The sequence below is a fragment of the Lagenorhynchus albirostris genome, chromosome 10 (genome assembly GCF_949774975.1).
Source record: "Lagenorhynchus albirostris chromosome 10, mLagAlb1.1, whole genome shotgun sequence".
Taxonomy (NCBI): domain Eukaryota; kingdom Metazoa; phylum Chordata; class Mammalia; order Artiodactyla; family Delphinidae; genus Lagenorhynchus; species Lagenorhynchus albirostris.
Genome location: NC_083104.1, coordinates 63,341,470 through 63,356,046, shown reverse-complemented (window position 1 = coordinate 63,356,046; position 14,577 = coordinate 63,341,470). Strand labels below are relative to the sequence as shown.

At 50.8% G+C, this 14,577-nt stretch overlaps 2 protein-coding genes across 2 annotated transcripts; both read left to right on the top strand.

Annotated features, from left to right (window-relative positions):
• The first annotated feature begins 8 nt into the window (after nt 1-8).
• Nucleotides 9-8,404, top strand: TAP1 (transporter 1, ATP binding cassette subfamily B member). Its single transcript, XM_060162549.1, has 11 exons — nt 9-995; nt 1,475-1,589; nt 1,728-1,858; nt 2,622-2,827; nt 3,492-3,689; nt 4,544-4,672; nt 4,835-5,023; nt 5,596-5,769; nt 6,003-6,165; nt 6,443-6,579; nt 7,789-8,404. Exons 1-11 carry the CDS (start codon nt 398-400, stop codon nt 7,999-8,001), a joined length of 2,253 nt encoding a protein of 750 aa, XP_060018532.1. The 5' UTR covers nt 9-397; the 3' UTR covers nt 8,002-8,404.
• Nucleotides 8,405-9,562: 1,158 nt separating this feature from the next.
• PSMB8 (proteasome 20S subunit beta 8) lies at nt 9,563-14,154 on the top strand. The gene is made up of 6 exons (XM_060162547.1): nt 9,563-9,755; nt 11,510-11,657; nt 11,817-11,928; nt 12,747-12,876; nt 13,251-13,455; nt 13,858-14,154. Exons 1-6 carry the CDS (start codon nt 9,609-9,611, stop codon nt 13,944-13,946), a joined length of 831 nt encoding a protein of 276 aa, XP_060018530.1. The 5' UTR covers nt 9,563-9,608; the 3' UTR covers nt 13,947-14,154.
• The last annotated feature ends 423 nt before the right edge of the window (nt 14,155-14,577 follow it).

The window sequence follows — 14,577 nt, the reverse complement described above, 5'->3', positions numbered from 1 at the left end:
CAAGTGGGTCCCGCAAGTGGAGGCGAGGACAGCAGGGTCGGGTGTTGGGAATGGAGAAGGTGGAGCACCAGGGCTGCTCCCCTAAATCTCGGATCTGATGTCGACGCCCTCCCCCCACATAGTCCGGGCGGGCCGCCTTCGGAGTGGGTGGGTCTGGGGAGCCGGAGACGCTTTCGTTTTCCCTTTACTGTAAACTGCTCACTTCAGGCCAGCGCCCGCGGGCTCGGCGGGTTCCCGGGACTTTCCGAAGCCCCGACCCGGCTCGCCCTGCTCCCTCCCCGGCGCGGTCCGGGGACCCGCCCTGCTACGACTCCAACTGCGTCCAGAGACTAGACTCCGTCCTGGCGAGGACGGCGAGAGTCCCAGGACCTGGGCCGGCCTCGAACCGCGCGCGCCCATGGCCTGCTCGGAGTCCCCCGCTCCCTGCGGGTGTCTCCGCCTCTCCCGAGCCTCCCTCGCGTGCCTGGGGACAGCGCTGCTGCTCCTCGCCGACTGGATGCTGCTCCGGCTGGCGCTGCCTCGAATAGCCTCCCTGCTGGTACCCCCTGCGCTGCCGCTGCTCAGTGTCTGGGTGGCGGGCCTGAGCCGCTGGGCGGTACTGTGGCTGGGAGCCCGAGGCGTCCTCGGGGCAGCGCTGGGCTTCCGGAGAGAAAGCGCAGGAGTCCGGGGATGGCTGGCTGCTTTGGAGCCGCTGGCGGCGGCGCTGGGCTTGGCTCTGCCGGGACTTGCCTCGTTCCGAGAGCTGCGCTCGTGGGGAGCCCCCGGGGACGCTCACAGCACCCGGCCACTGCACTGGGGGAGTCGCCTGGACGCCTTTGCGCTCAGCTACACGGCGGCACTGCCCGCGGCCGCCCTGTGGCATAAGATCAGGAGCCTTTGGGTGCAAGGAGCTCACGGCGCTTCTGGAGTGGCGGTGAGACGGCTTCTAGGCTTCCTGGGCCCAGAGATACAACGCCTGCCGCTCCTTCTGGCCCTGGTGGTACTCTCCTGTCTTGGTAAGGGGGATGCAGGGGGAGAGGGACGAGGCTAGAGGACTGGGAAGGAATCGAGAGTAATGGTCAGTGAGATCGATTGGTATGAGTTCTCAGAAATGTGGATGAGAGGAAGGGGACCCAGCTCAGGTCTTGAGAAGAGCCCCCACTCCCCACCCCCGTGGAGAGGGAAGAGCCCTGTACTGGGTAGGAGTCAGGAGTCCTGGACTCCAGGGCTGCCCCGGGCGTTGCTTCACTGGCCACCTTGGACAAGGCCTTTCCTCTGGGGCAGACCATCCTATGATCCCTAGCCTTCCTCATCCAACCTCTAAAGGTCTTGTGGGGCCACAGGGTTTTGAGTTCCCAGGTGGCCCATTTAGGTGTAGATTGTGTCTTTCTGCCACTGCCCTCCAGGATTATGGGCAAAGGTGAAAGGAGGGTGGGCCGGGGGTCGTCTGGTTAGAGCTGACCTTCTTAGACTTGATATTTCTCTCCCTCCCCAGGGGAGATGGCTGTTCCATTCTTCACGGGCCGTTTCACGGACTGGATTCTACAAGACAGGACAGGCGCTGCCTTTGCGCGAAACATAACTCTCATGTCTGTCCTCACCATAGCCAGGTCTGGGGGCTGAAGTTGGAAGGCTGGGGATGGGGGAACCCTGAAAAAGAGGGAGTTGAAAGTTGGGGCTACCGTCTGGAGTGCATTTCTGGGGGGCCCCCTGACCGTGCCTGGCCCTCCTTCTCTGTCTCCTTCTAGTGCAGTGCTGGAGTTCACGGCTGATGGAATCTACAACAGCACCATGGGCCGTGTGCACTGCCACCTGCAGGGAGAGGTGTTTCGGGCTGTCCTGTGCCAGAAAACAGAGTTTTTTCAAAAGAACCAAACAGGTTTCTCATGAAACTCTTTTCACTATCCATCCACTTACTGTTTATATCCCCATACATATTTTTACTTATAACCTTGATCCTCCTCTCACACAAAAACGTCGTCATGTCTTATTCTTGACGTACCTCAAGAGCAAAATACATATACTTCCTATTTGCAGAAAAACCTAGTGTTTCCATCCAAGATTTTCCCACAAATATATCCCTCTGTGTGTATTTAGATAGAAACGACAGGAATCTCAAACCTGGAAATTTTGAGATCACAGAGTCCAACCACCTCGTTTTACAGAGACGGGAACTGAGGCCCAGACCCTAAATGCCAACACTTGCATAGACACGTATGGATAGAGATGAACTTGGGAATAGAAGCCATCTCTTGATTCCCAATCCAGGACTTGCTACAGTTTCCTGGACTGCTTTCTAGCAGCACCTTCGTTTTTCTCCAGCTCTGTTATATGATCAGTTTAAGTTTTTCCTGCCTATGTGCAGGGGATATACAAGTTCTTTAGAGAACAGAAATCTGTCAGAGAATTAGAAATTCACAAGGGCATCAATTTCTTTAGAGTTAAAAGGAAGGTCTTTGACCAGGCTTTTCCTCTGGAACCCATTCTCCTTGAGTTGAGAGTCCAAGCCTCCCTAAACCACTGACCTTGTTTTCCAGACCTGCTTAGAACCCCTCCCCCTGGCACCCTGGCTCATTGCCAGTCCCTCCCATCACTCTGAGTTTCTCACTCACTCACTCTCTTTTCTCCTCAACCCTTGGCAGGTGCCATCACATCTCGGGTCACAGAGGACACGTCCACCGTGAGTGAGTCTCTGAGTTCGGACCTGAGCCTCTTTCTGTGGTACCTCTGCCGTGGACTGTGTCTCTTGGGGCTCATGCTCTGGGGGTCCCCGTCCCTCACCATGGTCACCCTGCTCGCCCTGCCACTACTTTTCCTTCTGCCTGAGAAGCTGGGAAAATGGCACGAGGTATGTCCAGGGAGTTGCCTCAACCTATACTGACCCTCATCACCCAGACTTGGTGGGCTCTCCTCACAGATTTCTTTCCTGGCACCTTCGCTGATTCTTCATCTTTTTGAAACTCCTTGTCCACGTTCCTGGATTGCTCAGTGTCGATCTTCACCTTCTCTGTGTCTTCTAATGTCTGCCTACCGTCTGTCTTTAAGCATATGATCACCGAGGTTGGGATTAACATATACACACTACTATATATAAGATAGATAAGTAACAAGGACCTACTGTATAGCACAAGGAACTCTACCTAATACTCTGTAATAGCATATATACGAAAGAACTCTGGAAGAGAATAGATACGTATGTATGTATAACTAAATCACTTCGCGGTATACCTGAAACTAATATAATATTGTAAATCAACTGTACTCCAATATAAAATGAAAACTAAAAAAAGGAATATGATCACCAGTCTCAAGAATATGATCCTCTATGACCCTTCTGAGTCACTTTCCTCTTCTCTGTATCTCTTTAGTATCCGTGGGGGATATAGCTGTGTCCCTTTCTCTTCTGTCTCTCTGCCCTTTCTCACCTTTAATCTACAATTGGATGACTCAGGTCCTAGCGTCCCTTATGGTTTGCCAACCACGTGTGACATCTCTTGTCCATGTCTCCACAGGTGCTGGCAGCACAGGTGCAGGAATCTCTGGCAAAATCCAGCCAGGTGGCCATTGAGGTGCTGTCAGCCATGCCTACAGTCCGGAGCTTTGCCAACGAAGAGGGTGAGGCCCAGAAGTTCAGGCAAAAGCTGCATGAAATGAAGACACTTAACCAGAAGGAGGCCCTGGCCTACGCGGTCAACCTCTGGACCACCCGTGTGAGCACCTGGGGATGAATGCCTATTCCCTGGTCCCCTTGGCAGGGGACTGCTTCAGTGCCATTCCCTGTCCCATGACCCTGCTCCACACTCTTCCTCCGCTGGGCAATGGTGGGTTCAGTGTCTGTATCCCAGCAACCAGAGGCTCCATGACCCCACTCAGTGTTCCTAACCCCCTCCCTCTTTAGGCATGCTAGATGGCTTCGTTTCCGAAGGGTGCACAAAATCTCCCCGACCCCCTTTATAGGAAAGTACCAAGTCTTCCAGTCCCAGGGCCTTCCTTTGCCTCATGGGGGGTGCTCAGGGAGCTATACATTCCTGCACCTGGGCCTGCTTCATGCCTGAACTATGCGGATGTACTCCTGAGAGCCATGGGAACAGCGGAAGCCAAGGATGCGGGGCATCCTGTGATATAATTGACAGAGAACTAGATCAGCGATCAGAAGTTCCTGCCTTGATGCTGCCATTTACTAGCGCTGGGACCACGGGCTAGTAACTTACTTTCTCTGAGACTTTTTTCTCATTTTAAAAAAATGGGAGTAATATAACCTAGTTTATAGGGCTGTTGATATGAATACTAGATGACATTACATTCATAAAAGCCTTTTGTGAAGAGCAAGACGCTCCCCAAGCAAGGCATTACTGGTGATGGTGATGGTGATAATTGACTTCTATCGTGGGTAACCGAGTGAGACTCCATGGCACGCTATGGTTCATTCTTTAATACCTATTGAACCCCCTGAGTTACTTGCGGAAATGGGACGCTCTCTCTCCTTACTGTTAATGATTCTGGATCTTTGCACCAGAATTTTAGGTTTTCCTCCCACAGTCCCTTTTCTCTGTGGTCTCCACAGATCTCAGGATTGCTGCTGAAGGTGGGAATCCTGTATTTTGGTGGGCAGCTGGTGACAAGTGGGTCTGTAAGCAGTGGGCACCTGGTCGCCTTTGTTCTTTACCAGAACCAGTTCACCACAGCTGTTGAGGTGAGGTCCTTCCGTTCCCACTCCCCAGTGCTTTTCCTTCCCCTGTGCCGTCACCATCTGAATCACTTTCCTTCCCTCCTTTGCCCTTCTCACATCACATAACCCTGGTAACAGATTGGGTCCCTCCCATCCCCCGCCTCACTATTCATACCTCCCCTCCAGGTACTGCTGTCCACCTATCCCAGGCTACAGAAGGCTGTGGGCTCTTCAGAGAAAATATTTGAATACCTGGACCAGATCCCTCACTGCCCAGCCAGTGGTGTGTTCACTTCCTTAAAGTTGCAGGGCCTCGTCCAGTTCCAGGGTGTCTCCTTCGCCTACCCAAACCGTCTAGATGTCCCAGTGCTGCAGGTACAACCTACCAATCCCTGTATTCTACCAACCTCACCCTCAACTCGACCACCTTAAATTTTCTCCCTGCCTTCAACCTGCTTAGCACCAGGTTTAGGTAGAGCCTCCCTCACCCTTCAGAGGCAAAGACAAGCTCACGCGTTCCATAAAACTGCCCCTGAGCTCAAGGACCAGGCTGGATTTCCAAGAAGAATGGAAGAGGAGGCTCTCAGGGAGAAGGCTCTCCTGTCCTAAGGCATCATGGAAGCAAAAGCTGTGTCTCCAGTCTTCCTTTTTCTTTCCATCTGTGGTTTGGAATGTGATTGTTTTCGTTTTTCTCATGCTCTCTGAGATTGCGTGTGTGGCACAGTGGTCTTAGTGTTTGCCTTTGTCTTTGTTTCATCTTCCGTCTCTACTCCATGGGGAGGTGTCTGTGCATGTGGAAGGGGAGTAGTTGCTGTACTTCACCATTTTCCTCCTCTCTTCTCTGGGGGAAGACATTGACAAGACAACGTAACAAGACAATGACTGACAGGTCTCAAGCTTAGGGGCCTCCGGCTGCCTCTTAGTGTGTGTGATTCTCTGGCTTCCAGGGGCTGACGTTCACCCTTCGTCCTGGTGAGGTGACGGCGCTGGTGGGGCCCAATGGGTCTGGGAAGAGCACAGTGGCTGCCCTGCTGCAAAATCTGTACCAGCCCACCGAGGGGCAGGTGCTCCTGGACGGGGAGCCCCTTCCCAAATATGAGCACTGCTACCTGCACAGACAGGTGAGCTAGAAGATGGCATGGGGGAGGGCAGGGAGCCTCAAGTCAGAAGAGCATTCTTACCGAGCACTCTGAACAGAGCGTTAGGAGACCTTAGGTGGAGGTGAGCGCGTGGTCAGGAGAGAGGCTGTGTAATTTTGTGGTATGCTTCCAGTAGAGATTCTCAGTCTTCAGTCTCTAGAGAACCACACTCCTGTGTTCCTTGTTCTATGACTCTGCATCGTATTTTGTCCCAGGTGGCTGCTGTGGGACAAGAGCCACAGCTATTTGGAAGAAGCTTTAAAGAAAATATTGCCTATGGCCTGGTCCAGAAGCCAACCATGGAGGACATCACAGCTGCTGCAGTGGAGTCCGGAGCCCACGGGTTCATCTCTGTACTCCCTCAAGGCTACGACACAGGTGCTCTCTCCACTCACATCACCACCCAGACATCTTTACCTTCCTTGTAACCCCAGTAGTCTTGCCTTGATTCCTTAGCTCCCCCCACCCCACTGACATCAATTTGAAGTTGTAAGATCTTGTTCCTATGGCTCTTTTATCCTCATGTCCTCAGAACTCCTTTACCTTCCCAGAACCTTCTCTATCTTGCTGCATCCATCAGTCCTTGGTGTGCGTGTACGTGTGCGTGTGCGTGCGTGTGCTTATTCAGCTCTCACCTTGGCCCTTGTCTCTGCAGAAGTAGGTGAGGCTGGGGGCCAGCTGTCAGGGGGTCAGCGACAGAGAGTGGCCTTGGCTCGAGCCTTGATCCGGAAACCGTGTGTACTCATCCTGGATGACGTTACCAGTGCCCTGGATATAAACAGCCAGTCCTGTGTAAGAGAGTCATCTTCTTCTTTTTTTTTTTGCGGTACGCGGGCCTCTCACTGTTGTGGCCTCTCCCGTTGTGGAGCACAGGCTCCGGACGTGCAGGCCCAGCGGTCATGGCTCACAGGCCCAGCCGCTCCGCGGCATGTGGGATCCTCCCGGACCAGGGCACAAACCCGTGTCCCCTGCATCGGCAGGCGGACTCTCAACCACTGCGCCACCAGGGAAGCCCGAGAGTCATCTTCTTAATGCCTATTTCCCATCCAGTCCTCCTTCCTTCACTCATCCTTTGTTATTATATTAACATCATAATTCTCCAAACTGGTCCTTGCAATTCTCAGTTCCCGTTAGCTTCTCCCCAAGATGCCTAAAACCAGTTAAAAGAGATGATCTATAGACCCTGAATCTGTGAAGCCAAACATAAGCAAAAGACCGCCCTCATAATACTAATATGAATTGAACTTTTACTATGTGCTGGACGTGCTGGATGTAGTCTCTTGCTCACTTATTCATCATGAATGCTTGTGAGCTGGGTGTTGTTACCCTCATCCAACAGATGATAAAACAGAGGCTAAGAGAGGTTGAATAACATGCTCACTGTCATTCAGCTATTGAATAGCAGAGCCTGGACCCCAATTCAAGTCTGCCTGACTTGAGTGCTCATGCTCTTTACTAGTAAGTTATATTTCCTTAAAAGAGAATTTAAAAATTAGAGAGGAGAGACTATTCAATACCTTTCACTCTTTTCTTATGGGTTTCACCCTAGGGCTCTTTCTTTCATTACTTTAAAAAAAATTTTTTTGTTGGAGTATAGTTGATTTACAATGTTGTATTCGTTTCAGGTGTACAACAAAGTGATTTTTTTTTTTTTTAGATTTTTTTTCCCATATAGACCATTACAGGGTACTGAGTAGAGTTCGCTGTGCTATAGAGTAAGTTCTTATTAGTTATCTATTTTATATACAGTAGTGTGTGAATCCCAATCTCCCAGTTTAGGCCTCTTTCTTTTATTCCACCGTTGCCACCTCATGTAAACAGCCCTTCACAAATCAAAGGTTTGACAGAGAAGCACCCAGAAGGAGAATCTTCAGTTTCCTTTGGGTTATTGGCAGAGGTGGCAATGATCCTGGCGAGGTCTGTCCCAGCTCTGGAAACACAGATGTCTCCCTGAGCTGGGAGTGGTCCCCTGGTCTGACAGAGTGTATGTTTTTTTCTCAGGTGGAGGAGCTCCTGTATAAAAGCCCTGAGCGGTGCTCTCGGTCTGTGCTTCTCATCACCCAGCGCCTCAGCTTGGTGAAGCAGGCTCACCACATCCTCTTTCTGGAAGGAGGCACCATCATTGAGGCGGGAACCCACCAGCAGCTCATGGCGAATAAGGGACGCTATTGCACCATGGTTCAGGCTCCTGGTGGGTCAGGTGCTCCAGAATGAAAGACTCCTCAGATCTGCACACTCCATCTCCTTCCCTTTTTCCCTCCTCTCTATAGTGGAGAGTTTGAGAACAAAGGTCTTACCAGAGTTGCAGAGTGGGCAGCTGCTACTGGGAGGGGTGACATTCTAAAACGTAACCCCTGAGGTGATGCCTGAAATTTTGCCATGAGTGTTAACTGCTCTCCAAGCTCCTCTTGGTTATACAGATTTCCTGGAAAAAAACAGGCTTCAGAACTTCTTAGTGTAACTGGGTTTGGAGCCAGGGTTGGTGTGGCTAGCATGAGAAATATTTAGAATACACAGAAATGGAAGGTCAGCTCCTTTTCAACCTGACCCGAGGCATATGCTGGCCCATAAATACCCTCTGGTTTCTTGATATTTATAATAAAATTGGTGTCTTGTACTGTGGTTTCTCGTGTTTTCAGTGGACCAAATGGCCCACCGACCATTGCAGCGCCATTTTCAGGAGCTGGGTCCCTCCCTCCTTCAACATCCTCAGTGTTTCCCAGCCCTAAGTGTGCCATCTTTTCCCTTAAGTCTTCTATTTCCTATGGTTGCCCCCTTCACTTCTCCATCCCCCTGTGCCCACCCCCAAGGATGAGCCAAACGGGGATACGGTGTCCTCCAGCAGGCACCAGCAGCTGCAGTGCCTCAGAGCCCGGAGATGGAGGATGGAGGATGAGCACGTCTAGAGGAAGTTCACCACCTCCTTCGCTTGCCCACCCCGGTCCGTTACAGCAGGGCTCGCCGGGTTCTGCAGTGGCACCTGCCCCGGTAACTCAGCGTAGTGGGCGGGGTGGTCTAGTAGATCTCTTCCATTCAGGGAGGGCCGTGGTCATGTGACGTCAACAGTTGCCGGGCAGATTAGGCCAACTCAGGTTGCAAGGAGAGGCGGGTTTTAGAGACTTAGAACAAGACAGTGCTCAGTCAAGCAAGAATTACGCAAGTAGGTGCGGTCAGAAAGGGCAGTTCTTGTGGGTGGCTACAGGTCAGGGAGACCGTCGAACTGGGAGAGGCCCTAGGTCGAAGGATTCAGAGGCTGCACCCTCTCCTTGGTGCTCCCTTCCCCCAAACGCTGCAGGTGTATTCTATTGCCTGTCTCCCCAAGACCTGTCTGTCCTCAAGACTCAGTGCCCCCACGTACTCCTATCCCTCCCCTACTTCTATAAAGCGATGCTCCTAGGCACACCCCTCCCCCATTCCCGGTTTGAAACTGCTCCCAGGTTCTCACTGACTTCCAGATTTCTGGTTAAGGCTACGCTTTTGATGCTATGACCCCTGCCTACCCCATAACTGTCCCCGGAGGATGCCCCAGCCTGTCGGTGTCTCTTACAGTAACCTCATCGCCCAGGGAGCTTTCGAGCTGCTCGCTCTCTTTCTTCCTTTCTTCTGGCAGTCTATCACCCCCGTTTCCCTAATTTCCATGAAGGCGGATCAGAGAAGCGTGTCCCCAGCATAATACTCCTGGTCCCCATACGCCCACTGGACACTTCTCGAGAAGGGCAGGGGGATGTGGAAAAAATTCTGGTTCCCTCCCCTTAAGGCTTCGGGCTTTCGCTTTCACTTCCTCCTCCGAGAGCCGCCAGATCTCCGGGTGCTGGGCGGTCATGGCGCTGCTGGACGTGTGCGGAGCCCCGCGCGGGCAGCGGGAGGACTGGGCTTTCCCTCACGCGGGAAGCCGGCAGCGCTCGGACCCCGGTCACTACAGTTTCTCTCTGCGATCTCCGGAGCTCGCCCTCCCCCTGGGAATGCAGGTCAGGGCTGTAAGAAAATCCCGTGGGAGGCGGGCAGGAGGGAGCAGAGTAATGGAGGGTCTTCCTTGAGACTGTCCGGAGGCGGGGAAATGCGGAGGGGGCCATCCTTTAGTCTAGCAGAGCCACGTCCAGGGTCTAGGGCCGGAGCCAGGGAAGAGGCCACGTGGGACTTGGGGGCTGGCCGCCTGAGGGTTAGGAGGTGCAGATTAGGACAAAGAAGGAGAGGTGAGCGGGAAGGGGGCTCCCATCGGGAGACCAGAGAGCTTTCCTGCCTGTTCTCCATCACAAACAAATCACGAAGCTTTTCTCATGGGCCTATCCTATGATACAGGGGCTGTGTAGTGTCTTGCAAAACCTATGAACTCGAGCGTTTAGCCTGGGCTCAGCCACTCACAGTTGTGTGCCTTGGATCAAGTCCCTTAGTCTAGGTCTTGGGTCTCTCTTCTGTAAAATGGGGATAATATTTATAAAACGTTTTTCCTGAGAGTTAAATGACCTATGAATGGAAAACCATTACAGTCACCCTTAAAATGTTTAGTTATGGTAGCACTATTTTTTTTTATGTATCAGAGATGTCAATTTATTGTAAAACACAATTAATACTTTCCAGAAACATGGTTTTATCATCAAGTAAGAGTCACAATCCCAGCTACGAATGAAGGCTTTATCAAATCACCTTTATTTTAAACTGAATTCAGAATACCTCTACCTGTGTACCAGGTGTGTTCTTTTTCCAGTTTTCTAGGAAGTAAGGTACACAGAATTTGTGTTCAAAGTTGGGAGAGTCAGTTTAGCTTATAAACAGATGGACTAACCAAAAATCTATGCTAAATTTTCGCCGTTCATTCATTCATTCAACAGATATTCATTGAGTACTTACTATATGCCAAACTCCACTCCTTGTGCTAGGGATAGACACATGTTAAAACAAGACAGACAAGATCTCTGTTTACATTTTGCAAGGAAGCCAACAAAAAACAAATGAAAATAAGACAATTTCAGGAAATTAAAGTGTTTTAATGAAAACCTTTAAAAACAATGAGATAAGAAATCGGGGGAGGTATTTTGGGAGACACTCACAGATGGTCTCTCTAAAGGAGCAACAGAGTGGAAACCTTAATAAAGAGAAGAAGGCATCCAGGCAAAGCTTCAAAGTATTGCAGGCCAACAGCAAAGACCCTGAGGCTAAAATGAGCTTGGCTCATCCTGAGATTTAACGTTTGTAGTTAATACAACTGATTGTATATTTTATTTTAATTAATTAATAGTTCAAATATATTAAAAATTAAACTTGAAACAAACTTGAAGTATTTCCACTGAATGCTGCTGTCTTACAAGACACAGTCTGCCCTAAATAAATGCATCTATATCTCGGCTACACATTAACATCAATTATAGGGCAATTAAAAAAAATACCAGTGTCCAGGTCCCACCCAAGACCAACTGAATCAGAATCTCAGGATGTTTTAAAATTGCCCAGATAATTCTAATACAAAATGAGAGTTGAAAGCCATTGTTCTAAGTTAATCTAGTGTAGCACTTAGTCTATTGTGCTGGCATATGGAAAAGGTTGGTGTCATGGCCTCTTCTTTCCCTTCTCCCAAACCATTTCCTTGTAGAGCTAGGTTATTAACTGTTTCATTTATTGGTGGTTGGAGAATTTCTGGGTATCTCCTTCCTCTACATTCTTTTCCTGGAGTGTCCAGCTTCAGAAGTTTTCAGTGGCCCTTTCTCTGCCTTTTCTATCTCCTTAGCCCACTGAATTCTTCCGGTCCCTGGGTGGGAATGGAGAAAGGAACATTCAGATCGAGATGGCTCATGGCACGACCACGCTGGCCTTCAAGTTCCAGCACGGGCTGATTGTGGCTGTGGATTCTCGGGCCTCGGCCGGGAATTACATTGGTGAGTGTGTGTTCTCCAGCTGGCAGACTCTGGGGAGCTGGGTCCTCCTCTCAGCAGGAGCCCAGCATCTACACCAAAGTGGGACCAGATATTGTTTTAGGACACACAGGGAGAGCTGTGGGGTCATTCCTCCTCTCCCCAAACTCCATCTTCTTCCAGGCACATTAACGGTGAACAAGGTGATTGAGATGAACCCTTACCTGCTTGGCACCATGTCTGGCTGTGCAGCTGACTGTCAGTACTGGGAGCGTCTGCTGGCGAAGGAGTGCAGGTAGGCCTAGCCCCTTACCTCCCTTCTAAGCCTGGATTCTTCATCTTCCAGATCACTGCTCCTAACTGCCCCCAGCATCTTAGTGCTAATGTCATATTTCACAAAACAGCCTTTTGGTGGTTAAAAACCTTCTCCCAAATCTCAGCCTGTGCTCCTGCCAAGAAGCCAGATCATTTGTCAATTATCAATATTTAGCACCAATAGCATCGACCCTGGTGGGATCCTATCATTTACTGGGATTTCTTTTTTAAAATTTATTTATTTATTTATTTATTTTGGCTGCATTGGGTCTTCGCTGCAGTGCGTGGGCTTCTCTCATTGCGGTGGCTTCTCTTGTTGCAGAGCACGGGCTCTAGGTGAGCGGACTTCTGTAGTTGTGGCACGCAGGCTCAGTAGTTGTGGCGCACGGGCTTAGTTGCTTCGCTGCATGTGGGATCTTACTGGACCAGGGCTTGAACCCATGTCCCCTGCATTGGCAGGCAGATTCTTAACCACTGCGCCACCAGGGAAGCCCTCTTTGTGTGGTTTTGACGACTTCCCTGGTGGTCCAGTGGTTAAGACTCCGCCTTCCAATGCAGAGGACGCAGGTTCCATCCCTGGTAGGGAACTATGCTTCACATGCCACATAGCCAAAAACTAAAGAAAAGTTAATTCTATATACATTCCAAATCTTTCCCCATCCTTAGATCCTACAAAACCACTCCTTTCAAATGCTTCTCTCTTCAATCATTTTCTGCCCATCAAGTGGGCTGCTAGGAGGGCTAGCCTTCTCCTGTCACCTCTAAGTCCTCTCCTGGAACCTTCCTGTTCTCACCCAGGCTGTACTATCTGCGGAATGGTGAGCGTATCTCTGTGTCTGCAGCCTCCAAACTGCTCTCCAACATGCTGTGCCAGTACCGGGGCATGGGCCTCTCCATGGGCAGCATGATCTGTGGCTGGGACAAGAAAGTGAGTCCCCTCCCTTCTCCATATTCCCACACGTGGATGAGAGGTCAGTTTCCCCACCTTACACTCCCACTCCCTCCCCTACAGGGTACGTGGCGCAGAGAACACTCGGTTATAGAACTGTTACCCACTGGCAATTTCTGGGTCTGGACGTGGACCATTGTTCCATAAGCTTGTCCCTTTGGATCAAATAGCTGATTCCAAGTTTGTTTTTCCTCCCTTAAGTTCTATGATTGTTCCCACAGTGTGCTCCTGGTTCAGATGTTCCTGGGGTCAGCCTAAGTCTTTGGTCCACTTCTCATGGCTCACACTTGAATCTGGATGTTACCAACAACTTCCTTTCCACTTCCAACCTAGACCCTTCTTGCATCCTATAGGGGCCTGGACTCTACTACGTGGATGCAGTTGGGACTCGGCTCTCGGGAAATATGTTCTCCACCGGTAGTGGGTGCTCCCATGCCTATGGGGTCATGGATACTGGCTATAGACCTGACCTTAGCATTGAAGAGGCCTGTGACCTGGGCCGAAGGGCAATTGTTCATGCCACCCACCGAGACAGCTATTCTGGAGGCGTTGTCAATAGTAAGAGACCAATGCCCTCCTCCCCTGCCACGCCCCTGGGGAGTGAGGAAGAAGGAGGGGGGTTGAGATTGGGAGACATGGGGGAGGCTGAGTGGCAGGGAGCGGGTTTTCAGAGCCTGAAGGGGGCATTGCAATCCCCGTAATAAGGGCTTTGAGAGTGTGTGTTGCTGTTGTCGCCCTCAACGTAACATCATTAGCAGGATCTTGCTGAAGGGAAGGTGACTCTGTTTTTTTTTTTTTTTTTTTTTTTTTTTTGTGGTACCTCACGGGCCCAGCCGCTCCGCGGCATGTGGGATCTTCCCAGACCGGGACACGAACCCGTGTCCCCTGCATCGGCAGGCGGACTCTCAACCACTGCGCCACCAGGGAAGCCCGACTCTGTTCTTTCTCCTTTGCCTGCAGTGTACCACGTGAAGGAGGACGGTTGGTTGAAAGTGGAAAGTACAGACGTCAGTGACCTGATGTACCAGTACCGTGAGGCCAGTCAGTAATGGTGGCAGTGGTGGACTTGGGGACCTGGGCCAGGTTACACCCCAGGAGAAAGGGGGGCCTGACCTGACCCAGAGATAGAGAACCAGGGGCCACTGGGAGGCAGCGTGTAGTTTATCCTTTTGTGTGTTCTCTGTCTCTGTGAGTATCACCCCCAGCCCAACCTTCTGGGTGTCCCACCGAGCACAATAAAGGAAAACGGTTATAAAAGCCTCTGTGTTGTGGCCTTGTGAGGGCTCTGGGCTGGGCTTGTTGGGAGGAGGGATCAGGAAATAAAGACAGACTTTTCCTGAGAAAAGAGACTCAAACCCCTACCTAAGAAATGGGGTCTCATCAAATACTCCTCTGGGCTTTCCTTCCACTTTCATCTCTCCAGGACCTCGGGAAGGTTCAACATTGTCTGTGGACACTTAGGTGCAATTTAATTCAGGTTAGGCACACAGCCTGAAGGCTCCTGTGTAGTCAGTTGTTAATGGTTTGGGTATCTGGGTGTAGTGTGCTTAGAACAACTGTTTTTGACTTGGTAAAGTAGGATGAACAAGCTTCCTCCTCACGTGTGTGCGGTAATCGTAAACACGGTCCCATTTATCTCAAATAACCCCGTGGAGAGATTGGATATTACATGGAAAGATG

What these genes read in the sequence shown, in the direction of transcription:
- TAP1 (XM_060162549.1), top strand. Translation starts at nt 398, where the DNA reads ATGGCCTGCTCGGAGTCCCCCGCTCCCTGCGGGTGTCTCCGCCTCTCC. An exon ending in TTTTCAAAAGAACCAAACAG is followed by an intron (nt 1,859 to 2,621) that starts GTTTCTCATGAA and finishes AACCCTTGGCAG; the next exon opens with GTGCCATCACATCTCGGGTC. An exon ending in ACTGCTACCTGCACAGACAG is followed by an intron (nt 5,770 to 6,002) that starts GTGAGCTAGAAG and finishes ATTTTGTCCCAG; the next exon opens with GTGGCTGCTGTGGGACAAGA.
- PSMB8 (XM_060162547.1), top strand. Translation starts at nt 9,609, where the DNA reads ATGGCGCTGCTGGACGTGTGCGGAGCCCCGCGCGGGCAGCGGGAGGAC. An exon ending in CTGCTGGCGAAGGAGTGCAG is followed by an intron (nt 11,929 to 12,746) that starts GTAGGCCTAGCC and finishes GTTCTCACCCAG; the next exon opens with GCTGTACTATCTGCGGAATG. An exon ending in TCTGTGGCTGGGACAAGAAA is followed by an intron (nt 12,877 to 13,250) that starts GTGAGTCCCCTC and finishes TGCATCCTATAG; the next exon opens with GGGCCTGGACTCTACTACGT.